This window comes from Pyrgilauda ruficollis, unplaced genomic scaffold (genome assembly GCF_017590135.1).
Source record: "Pyrgilauda ruficollis isolate IOZ18807 unplaced genomic scaffold, ASM1759013v1 scaffold9, whole genome shotgun sequence".
Classification (NCBI taxonomy): Eukaryota; Metazoa; Chordata; class Aves; order Passeriformes; family Passeridae; genus Pyrgilauda; species Pyrgilauda ruficollis.
Window position 1 is genome coordinate 7,435,400 of NW_024531043.1, and position 12,069 is coordinate 7,447,468.

The 12,069-nt window shown below is 43.8% G+C and overlaps 1 protein-coding gene across 20 annotated transcripts in view; it reads right to left on the reverse strand.

Annotated features, from left to right (window-relative positions):
* The window catches only part of FBRSL1 (fibrosin like 1), a 500,045-nt gene that overhangs the window by 357,475 nt on the left and 130,501 nt on the right, over window positions 1-12,069 (reverse strand). For all 20 annotated transcript variants that reach the window (XM_041488543.1, XM_041488539.1, XM_041488537.1 and 17 more), the window contains exon 2: window positions 9,794-9,994. In XM_041488543.1, coding sequence (XP_041344477.1) covers window positions 9,794-9,988 — 195 coding nt within the window. In that variant the 5' untranslated portion in view covers window positions 9,989-9,994. The remainder of the gene's footprint in view (window positions 1-9,793; window positions 9,995-12,069) is intronic.

Genomic DNA, 12,069 nt, shown 5'->3' on the forward strand with positions numbered 1-12,069 from the left:
CTATGGTTATTTCCTATGCAGTAAGGAAAGAATAACTGCTTTATTTTTATATTGACGCTTTTTGCAGTCTGAACCAGGAGGAAAAGGAGCATATGTACAAATGTGGAACAAGTTCAAAGCCCTCAGTTCAGGCAACACTCACAATATGACTCTTTTTGTCGTGCCCATTTACACCTTTATACACTGAAATTGCTCCAAAGGAGCTAAAAAGTAACTGGAAACTGGAACATTCTTTTTTTTTTTTTCATGTTAAAGCTGTAGATGTACTCCACAATGTCCAGCTGAGCTACCTCCAGCACCCATCCTAAAAGGACTGAAGCTCTAACTCCAAAGAGATATTTCTGACACTACAGCCAATAAATGTCATGTCAAATTATAAAGTATTGCCCGATGACCACTTGAAAGTTTTGAGAAACAAGAGAAAAACAACTTCATGAGATCCAGTACCACTTTCCAGGAGGCTGCAATGTTCCAGCATCACAGGGCTGTTCATCATGGCACTGTTATTCAGGCTGCCCTGGACAACACCTCCTACTTGATCCATTACCTCCTCCCCGGATTCTTTCAGCAACATTATTCCAGTGGATAAGATTTCCCCTGGAAAGGGTTTTTTTCCTTGTTTTTACTATTTAGTTCAATGAGTCAAGCAGAGCTGTAAGAGGAAATGTCAGAGAGCAAAGTGAAACCCACTGCTAATCTTCAGCTTCAGCTGGCAATGGATCTGCAGATGAAGGAAGAGTTGAGCCTGTGCTCCTTTCCCCAGAGCTGAACTGAAACCCTTTAAGAAAGTAGAATGGGGAAGAAAATGTGAAGATAAAAGATTTGGTTTTAAATTGAAAAACCTGCACTTATTTACACAATTAACTTTAGACACCAACATTCAGAATCCAGCAGCTACTCAAGGAATACTTTGCTTTGTAATCTCAACAATTCCAACTGCAGAAAAAAGCAATATTGAAAGAAAGCTACAAGGAAAAAAAGCACCAACTTTTGCATATAACAATAACAAGAGTTTACAAGTATAATTCCTAAATTTAACACATGAACTCTTGCTAGGATTTTTTTTAAATAAATAAATTTCAAGGCTCAACTTCAGAAAAATTTTCGAATCAACTTGGAGTGCTAATAGCTGGAAAAACCTACATATAGACACAACATATTTCACCTCTTGAGTTAAAAGATACGTACCCAACTACATCTTAGGACTCTCCCAACCAGTAAGTTTGGAAGAGCTTTAAACCTATCACAAACCCCTGCTGGTTTTAGTTAATTTTTATGTTTCTTTAAGACAAAACATTAGGGAAAATACTGATTCTGCCAAACCAATTGTGCAATGGCATTCACCTGAATAGCTACTAATAACCTTGCTTGAAGGAAAAATGCAGGAGCTTATTTTACCTAAGAGATGCCTTCAAAGACGTGCTCACTCAACAGTTTGTGTAAACCATCCATCAGGCAGAAGGATGAAAATTCTCTCCCTTAAGAATCCGCCCAGAAAGAGGCTGAGGGATGTGGGTAACACTGCCCGAGGCTGCAGCTTGGGAGGGAGAGGACTGAGAGGTGGAACACAGCAGAGCTTTGAGAGGCTTCCACAAGGAAAGCCAAGTCAGCTGGGCCACTGCCACTGATGACTTCAGGCAAGGACTGGCAGCTGCCAAAACAATCCTGGCACACTGGGTATCCCTGCAGCCTCCTGCAGAAGCTGAGATCCATGGCCAGCAGTCAGCAAGGGCAAGTTCTGCATGAGGAAAGTAACAGCACCTCATGGAAAAGGTATTTATCCTGCCTCAACCACGGGTGACATTGGGATGTCATGTTGTTTGTTTTACATCAGCTCAGATTTAGACTGGTGTGGCGCAGATGGTTTAGTCATCACACTGATAAGTGTGCTAGGAGAAGAATATTGGCTGTCTGCATCAATTGTGCTTATTTCACACCAATAAAAATACCTGTGATCATCCCAGATATCATGCAGACGTGGTGCAAGCAGAGCAACAGAGGCTACAATTAGGTAACAGATCCCAGCCTGTTCTGAAAACTTAGCTAAAATATTGGGCAGCTAGTGCTTATATCAACATGAAGTAAACCTTTAGATGCTTCTTCTCCAAATCAGAAAAACAACATCCATAAAGACTGTGGCTCCTTCAGGGTCCTAGCTCCTCCTGCAGCATCCACACTGAACCTGGGAATAATGTCTCTACACATCTCACAGCACACCTGGAACATGTCCTGGCTCACAGCTATGGAGAGATGTACAATAAAAACCTCCAGCCAGGGCTCTGAATCTATTCAAATAGCCCACACTACTCCATTTTTCAACTTGCTAAAATCACAAGATCCAACAGAAATGCTTTATCTTCGTACCTTCCCCCAAAAAAACCCCACAAATAAAACAAAGTGAGAGGAAGGAAGAAGGAAAAGAGAGGACTTAGTGCATTGTGTCAACCAATTATATTAAACAGAGAAAAAGATACAAGTGGTTATAGCTTCCTGTAAATTACTTCATGTAATTAAATCCCCTTCTCTAAATTACAGACCATTTAGCTCTTCTTTTATAACAATGTAACCAATGACCACCAACAACCTTTTTTATAGCATCTAATGCCACATAAGTTGTTAGCAATGAAATTTCCTTTTTATTTCTCCCTTTCAAAAGAAGCTGCTGTAATGAGATTCATTCACAGCTACTTACAGACTGTCACCGAGAAGAGAGGATCGCCTTGTTTCCCTTTATTCTGCTCCTCTCTGAGGCTGTATTTAAGCAAATGTGACCTGAAGTCCTTATCAGTCATCTCAATGCAGGCAGACAAGTTAAAGGTGACCAGCAAGAGTTTTAAAACATGAAGCTTTTGATTCTCCACACACATGCAACATCACTTCCTAACACTGCACCAGCGTGGCTTAACCATCTTTCTACCACTTGAATTTTCTGACCTGCCTTAGCTTTGAAACCACCAGGAACATCGGGTTTGCAAGTCCCTGTTTGCTGGGGACGGGTCCTGCCTGATGGGAGCTGCTTCCCCTGGACTGTCCCCTGTAGGAAATTCCTAAAAATGTGTAACTCCAGTTCCAGATCTCTGCTCAGCCACGCTGCGCTGGGGCTGCAGCTCCTGCCTCTGCTGCTATGGGGAGCCCCGATGGAGACCCTGCAGTCACTGCACACAGCCCAGCACAGGCAGCACTGGTAGCATCCAGTGCTTTCATCACCAAAATCTACTCCAACACATCCTAAAAGTGCCAGCAGCCATCTGCAGGCCTGACCACCCTGCTGCTGCCCAGATGCTGGGAAGTGGGAGAGGTGAGTGGGGACAGATGGGAATTTTGGAGTAGAGGAAAAGCAGGGACAAAGAAAGCAGAAGCCAGTGCTGCAGGCAAAGCCTTGGGGTGTAACTGTGACCACAGCATGGTTCATGTGTAACAGCAGCAGTCTGATCCTTAAACACACAGCAGGGAGCTGAGTGAACATGCAAGGCACTCACTGCATCCCCATCCCCAAGGACCCCCAGGCCTGCTCTGACACCCAGGAACAAATCCCCACTCAAGAAAAGCCCATGGCAGTAAAATTCTGGCCAGGTGAGCCAGCCCTGCCCTGCCCAGTCCAGGCAGCTGAGCCTCTCTGAAAGAATCAGGAGAGCTCTATGAAAGCTGAGACAAGTGGGGCACATGGAGCAGCCATCCCGGCAAAGGAGGGTCAGCTACAAAAGGGGAACCCACTGGTCCAGACAAGCATTTCACCATTCAGTGAAAAAGACAAAGCCACATTCTCTTATATGTCACACTTCCAGCAACCAAAACACACTTTACATCACTGTTCAGAAAATAGTATTTGCAGTGTAGTAAAATCCAGCATATTCTTATGTTTCATGCCTCAGCATTAGTCTAAAAATAACTGGACACCCCACAATTCTAATGAGCATGATCTCTTCAATTTGTTTCCTTACCAGAACTGCAGAGGGTTTTGAAATATGTTTTTTCTGGCTTAAGCAAAGGCCGCCTCCTGTCACAGTTCCCAGGGGGTTTATGGCACTGTTTTGCACTACTCCTGAAGCAGTGTGTTACAGAAATCTGTTATGGAAGCTGTGCTGTAGCTCTCCAAAGGTGGCTGCAATCCCATGATGAAGTTACCTGTGCCACAGCTATAATGCAGACTTTAATGGTCTCTTGTTGGTACAGCATTTTAAACAAACTACACACACTGCAAAGTTCTCCCTCTGCTGCAGAGCGGGCTCTGCAGCCACTTCACAAATCTTGATGAATTCTTGGATAAATTTAGCAAAAACAACAGCACTTCTTTGTAATAGCAGGGTTTCATTTGGGAAATAAAAATCCACTTTTTATTTACAAAGGATTTTTCTTCCTCCTGCCACTGCTGTGCTATGCCCACTGCTCCCCTCTACTTTGATCCAAAAAACAGAATACCAAGTGCCTAACCAGGACTTAAAGCAGATTTTTAAATTAGTCCCTGACAGTGCAAACAGATTGCTATTGATTGAAATGAGGCTGATTTCAGGCCTTGGATTAGCAAACCTAATGCCTGGATGCCGTGCTGCCCATTTCAGGGCTTTGCACCGCTGCTCCCCAGTGCATTCCCCGGCAGCTGTGCAGCCTCTGCAGCTGCAGATTAGCTCCGAGAGCAGGGCAGGGCCATCTGCGGCTGTGCCTGCAGCCCTGCTCAGCCGGAACAAGGGCTCCTCCCAAATCCCCGGGGCCAGGACCCTGCCCTACACCCTCGCCAGGAGCTTTGGAGCCAGCCAGGCTGTTCAGAGGCTCAGGAGGGAGGTGGTGTTTGGGAAGGTTTTGCTGGAGCCGGCACCACAGCTCACCGAGCCCGGTGACCTCCGCTCCAGCCACGTCCACTCTGGATGGAGCCAGAGCACTGGGGGAAGCCAAACTCTGGTTTTCCTGTCCAGACAGCCCGGCCAGAGTCTGGGACAGAGGTGCACACAGGTAATGGCACTGCCTTATCAGCCCTGCTCTCCCAGCCAACACTTTTTTTTAAGCTCTCCCTGCTTAAAAAAAAAAAAAAATAAAAAAATCGGTGCAAGAGCTTTCGTGTCCAAATTGTACATTCTTGTACTTACAAAGGTAGAAATGGATCCTGCTTTTAAGCAACGTTTTGCTGATTAAAAGCAAATGGACTTTTTTCCTCCTGCTTTGTTGTTCAGTTTCAAAGAAGGTTTAAATAACAATATCTGCTAACAAAAGGAGTAACATCAATTAGAGACAAAAAGAAACTAGTTTGTATAATTTCAGTGTTCAAAAGCAGTGAAATGCAAACACCAAAGCAGCACACACCAAACCAAACCAATCACCAAAACCCACATTAAAGGCAACCTTTCTTCTTTTTCTTTTCTTTTTCCCCTGTGAGCTGACTGCCTAGAATTCACTGGGTTTTAGTAGCTGAGATACTGAAGACAACAGAGTAAGTTACTGTTATATCTAGACCCTCTTAGACACAATTCAGCTTCCAAATGCTACATTATTAAGCCATGGGAGAACAGGCATATCCATGTCCTCTGGCTAAAGACAAAGACTCCAAAGGTTATTTTTCAGACTCACTCTCCTAGGTGGCTGCTGAAGCTCAGCTAGGAAAGGGACGTTTCAGCCTCTGAACCGTGCACCACTGAGCACACACTGCCTCCAGCCCACCAGTGCCTTCAAATCCAACCATGATAAACACTACTTACCATTATCTGAAAAATACAAGTAAAACTCAAGCAGCCACACGGTCCTATTGCCCAACTGCCAGCATCAGCAGTATGATGCCAAAGGAAATTTTCCACAGTATTTAATTATCCAGATGAGTTTCTAGACCTGTCTTGGGAAAGGCCCCACAGCCTTTCAGTACCACCACCAGGTACAAACGGGGCCAAGGGTATGTAAATGCTTCGGAAAGGAGCTATCAATTTTCACCTAGACATCAGAAGAAACAAGGTGCATCCTGGATGGAAAAAATGACTTAGTGTATCACCTTCAGCTCAGATCAGCAGCAACCCAGAGCACAGCCCTCCTGGGGGGCAGGGAGGGTGTTACAGCCATTAATGAATGTTGGATAACGAGATGATGAGCACCACAGCAAAACCACATGAATAGGTAATCAAACTTGTTAATGCAATTTAGCAGTTCCAGTCCAGCAAGAGCCACGGCAACACGATACATTAATCACCAGAACACTCAGCATTTTGGGGAAGGCTGGGGAGTGAATGAGGCTCGGGAATGAGCTGTGCCTTCCCTCCCTCCAGCTTCCTGCTGAAGTCTCAGAGATGTCACGCCTCCGGAGCAGCACGACCCTGTTAACTCCCCTGCCCTCTCCTCCAGGCTCCAAAGCCAGCAGGCTATTTATGAGCACTGAATACATGCTGCACCACCCTGCTCTCCTCAGCTCCTCCGAGGCTCTCCCTCATCTCGGCTGATTTAAACAGTGGGTGAGAAAAGGAAGGAGGAGGTGTAAGACACTAATCTTCGTGACAAATGACTATCTGCAGAACACTGTGTTATTACAGCCACATTTAACAGCTAAATATATTCAACACACCATGATGCTCCCAAGCTGACTAAACAGAGAGCTCGAGGTTAAACTAACTGGAAATAATAGCAACTCTTTCCTATTAGCCACAACTCTTTTCAGAAGATGGTCATTGTACAGAAAAGGCAATGTGTCCTAAAGATGAGAAAAAAAGGGGGGAAAAAAAAACCAACACCAACTGTTCTATGTCCACACTGCTCAGACATTCAGAGGAATAAGCAACTCCAAAAATGAAACCAGAAAAGAGAGGAACAGCTCAGCTCAGACTAATCAAAGAGTGACTCAAAGTTCAAAGAGTGACTCTCCAAAAACTAGAACAACAGAGGAGACATAAGGGAGCACTGGAACTAAGGGGTTTCATCATATATGTACCTCTTACTTAATCTAATCAAATTATACATCCAACCCTTTAAATCCCTTTAAGGGGGTGACAGGCTGCTCTCCCCCACCAGCACAGTCCCCTTCCCCCCAACCACTGGGTTAGCTTTGGACATGGCCTTTAGAAAAGGCAATGAACTGGACTTGCAAGGAATGCTCCTGTGTTGGAGGCAGTTACAGCCTCTCAGAGGGGCTGGATTTACTGCAGCCTACACCAAAACACCAGAGCTCTGAACACTTTCACTCCTTGACACACCTGATCCTGGTAACTGCAAGAGCTTTTGTTGATCCCCATTGTAGAACAGCAGTTTCAAGTCAGCACCTTTCCCTGTGTACATGTGTTGACAGCAGCCCCAAACTCTGACAAATCTTGGACAAAAGGACCATTGGAAATGCCTTTTTCTCCCTCTGCTTAGTTACAGCAAGAGATAAATGTGTTTGAATGATTTTTATACACAGTTGGGAGTAATAGGCTGGAAAGAACAGATTGGTTCTTGCAGCCCCCTCCCCATAGCCCGAGGTACAGAACAACCAAATATTCAGGAGCAATAGCAATCTGGATGCTTTGTCAAATGGAGTGAGGTATAAATCTAATTTTCTAAACAAAGCAGACAACCTGGCACTGAAATCAGCTTACCACTTTGCACCTCTCTACAAGGATTAGCAGAACGCCATAATTATAATGCCCAATTTGATTTATTAGAGGAGGCTGCTAGAAAAGATGACAATTCAGTAGCATTGTGAAGAGAAGGGATGAGAGTAGAAGGGAAGCTTCAAATTGAACGGTAATTTCTAAGCAACATCTCAATATAATTAGCATTAATTACAGTAAGCTATCCAAAATAGGTATAAATCTATGTTTAATAACCCTGAGGTGCAAAATTCACTCCCTAAATTCCAGGAAACTTAATATTACAGCAAATTTGTCCAGACAGCTTGGCAGGAAATGCCAGAATTCTAGGTGTGAATTTTGTGATTACTAAAAAGAAAGAAAAAATATTGAATTTGTCTATATCATTTGCATAATGAGTTTGAACTAAGAACAGCCTAGTTTATGTACCTTAGATTTTGCTGCTACTTTCATCAAGTTTACAACCTTCCAAACTTGTCTGGTTTTCACAACTAGGAGAATCAGCTAGGAGAATAGCAGGTATTAAAAAAATCTCCCTTTCCCACAAGAGAGGAATTCTAAGTGTGACTTATTTGAAGAGGCACCATGCATTAATGAGTCACTCATCACAGGTTTTCTTTTATACTCTTTGTGCAAGCTCCTCACTCTTTTTAGAGTTTTTACTTATCCTTACAGGTTTAAAAAAAAATTAAACAATGGAAGTTGAATTCAGGTTTTTATGAATGTGGCAGCAACTCCCCTATTTAACCACTATGGCAGCCAAATGCTGTTCAGAAGAAATAAGTAAAAACATCCTCATTTTTCAAAGCTGAATTACCAATAAATGAAATATTTGGGAAACAAAGGCAGCAGAGTATGAGAGAAATCAGAGTCTGCCAGTGCAACAAAATCTCTTACCCCAGGGGCTTCTGTGAAGTGCCATGAAATCCCTAGTGGACACAGCTACGTGAAACAGAGTTTTAAATTTCATGTAGAAGATGTCTCTGTTAACAACCTTTTCCTCCTGCAGGAAGGGGGAACCTCCCCACTGTCTCACACATCCACAACTATGCAAATCCCTGCCATGCACTGCATTTCCTGCAGTGTAATAGAACTGAAGAAACAACTTTCACCAGACCATGAGAATTTCTAACTTAAAATGTGATGAGCCCTTCTAAACCAGTATGCTGACACAAAAGAGTGTGTGGTGGAGAAGTTATGGGGGAGGGTTTCATGACATAACCTTCACCATATTTTTAAATGTTAAAGAATTGCAAGTCTGAAAAAACATTTCCAGTAACTGGACAATTCAGTCTTGGGCTGTCTGGCACACACACAGGATTAGTTTCACAGAACAGAAGGTGGCTTGAGTTAAACAGCTCTTTTTCTGCTGGAGAAATGGAGAATAAAACCCACTTTTTCATCTTTCCTAGCTCGGAACAAACGCTGGAAGGTCAAGTACACTGGTGTTCCCACTGGCTGCCACTTGGCACCCTGTTAAGGACAACTGGGAAAGTGTCCACGGAGAGATGCTGCTGTGCCACGGGGATTGCCAGCCATGAATGCACACTAAGTCACTAACAAATCTCCCTGCTGAGCAGCAGTTAAGTGATAAAGAACCTGCCAGCCTCAGTGCCTTTTCTTTGTCACCTGCCCCTCTGCACACGCTGTGGCTCAGATGGAGTCTCTGGAATAATTCCCTCCAGCATCACGACTCTTCCCTCACTAATGCTCTACCACATTTTAGAAGGAAAACTAATAATGCACAGGAATACCCAGGAAAGACTGGCCAGAGCAGAGCTTCCTGCAAAATGACTTTCCACTTCTAAAATACTCAAACAGTCTCTCCTCCTCAACACTCTGTTTTGGGGTAAGTCGAACTCCAGCCATGAGATGGACATAGAAGCCTGCAGCCTCCAGGTGCACACTGCCCAGCACAAATCCTCCAAAGAGGTTATGATCTGATGGATGATTCCTGCTTGTGTTCAAGGCCATCAGGGCCACAAATCTACTGTATGAACCACTGCACTGCCTCAAAGCTGCAGGCACCAGGGAGATCTGCTCCTGCCTGCATTTCTAGCGCACCTGGCTTCCACGTCAGCTTATGGAACCTGCCCTCAACACAGGATTTATGCACTTGGCCACAAATCTTCATTGTTTTCACCAGCACAGGTAACCAGAGAAGCCAATTACATGGACAGCCTCACCTACCAACAAGGCCAACATTTCACAGTGCCCAAGGCCAAGGGAGTCTCTTCAGGTGAGGAGTATTTCCCTACCTGTTTGGATAGCTTCAAGGGGAGTTTCTTCTTCATCCGCTCCTTGCCTCTGTCTGCCTCTCTCTCAGAGCTCCCCGCATCGTTGTTGTGGCCATTCTCACTTGGCTCAGCAGATACACAGTTCTCAGATTCTCTAGGTTTCTTGCCTGGATGCCTCTCCCATTTCTCCTTCCGCTCCTGAGGCTTTAGTGACATGTCCTTCTGTAAAGGAGATTAAGAAAGAGAATGGTAAGTTCTTTATGTTCTTTGCAGCTACCTTTAAGCATTAAGCTGTATAAATATTGAAAAAAAACCACAAACAAGACAGTATGTATCTTCCAGAGATGACTTAAGATGAATAATTAGGCATGCACAACACAAGCAGTAATTTTAGATTACATTAGGATGAATATTCTCCAGGTTATGTGTTTGATTAATTTCAGTGATGCTGAAACTGGGTATGAAAATGAGCTCACTTCAGATTAACTCAGAAACCATACGTCAACAGCACATGAACAAATCAGCATCCTGAAGGGAAGCCTTCAACTGTTCAACTGAAACAGAGGTGGGTTTTGTTTTGTTTCTGATCTGAGAAGTATCAGACCCCCCTTGGGGCTGACAGTCTCTGATTCACAGCAGCATTCATATGGAGAGAGGCACTTCTAAAGCCCTACCACAAATTCCCTGAGCCAGAGAGATCAATGGGATCCAAACACACAACAGAGGTTGAACACTTCTAAGTGTTAAGTGTCGGCCCTGAACCAGGCTGTAGCACACAATCTAAGCACAGTTTAAAAGCAGGTATGTCGTGTCATAATGATTAACACTGCAAGTGAGATCAGAGAAGGGAATTGCTCTGCTATCCCTGGCATCTCTGAGGACTGGAAGCTGAACTCCCAGTGACGGTGTACCAAACTCTCTCTCTATGCCCACCGTGTGGAAAAGGAGTTGAAGAAATAATATAACAAATCACTGTGACATTGGGTCACTACAGCTAGATACATTTGTCCCTTATGTCTTTTATTAACTCAAGGATAAAAACTGAATTATTATGGGAATATTTTGCAGGATATCTATTCCAATTATTTTTTAATGTGAGGTAAACAGATTAGGAGATACCCTAAAAGCACTGCTTATTATGCCAAAACTCAGCCCCAGATATTTTTCTAAATGCCTCGCTTTTGACTCAAGCAGTTACATGACAGGTATTTGTATCTTACATGAATGGAGATCACAATACAACTGCTCACATCAATGCACACACCTTCAGTACTGCAAAGAGCTCATGAAAATCATTAGCTCTCTAGTCTCTCAAAAACTGAAGCCCAACAAAAAAAGAAAATTAGGAACTGGAATGAAATGCCCTGCTGATTGCTCCAGATTACTTCCTCCCCCTCTCCTTTAATTAGTGAATTGACTGCCTCAGTGTGCAACATGCTGATTCCACTCCAAATCACTCACTTGTTTAGAGTTACCCTTCCCTGGGAAGTGAGATGATGCACTGGCACTTTAGGGTCACAGACACACCGAAATTGGAACCAAGGCAATAAAATACAGCTGTTTCAATTCCAGCCCAGGCTCCCAGAGAATCAGCCAGCACCAACCTCTGTGCACCTCGCACATTCTCCTGTGGGGCTGGAGGCTGCTCTTAGGGCATACACAGATATATCAAGTTGAAAACCCCCAAAGATACAACTCTTCCACCAAAATTAAAATAACTAGGATTGTCTTGGAGGCACAGAACACAGCTCAGCTTGCCAAGTCCATTACTAGGGAAAGAGCAAGGAAAATACCTGTCTGGCATTATTATCCATGAATGATAAAGGAATATAAATCAGTGTGAACTTCTCACTTTGGTTTTTAGTTTAAAGATAACATTTTAAAGCAGCAGTTCAAGATGCCAATTGAAGAAGGTCATATTGTGCTGTTTACTGGGAAGCTACTGAGATAAAAATCAAATTGCTAATCTTCAGTAACTAATCAAAAACTTGTCACGTGGAAATGGTATCTGCTAACTGATATTCAGCAGAACATTAGAAACAGGAATCACCACAAACATGCACTTCTCCACAAAGCCAGTGATGTGACAGCAGGTGCAAGGAAGATGCTGCATGAGGTGACATGGACCCCTGATGGGGGAGAAAGGAGCTTGGGGCAGGGGAATGCCACCACCTGAGAGCACCAGCAAATCACGCACTCCCGGCTTGAGGGGCAATATTCACTTCTAAGGATGCCTTCAAAGCCAATAAATTACCATTTTGGTTTAAACTCTATCTGGCTTCACAGGGTGGTTGGGC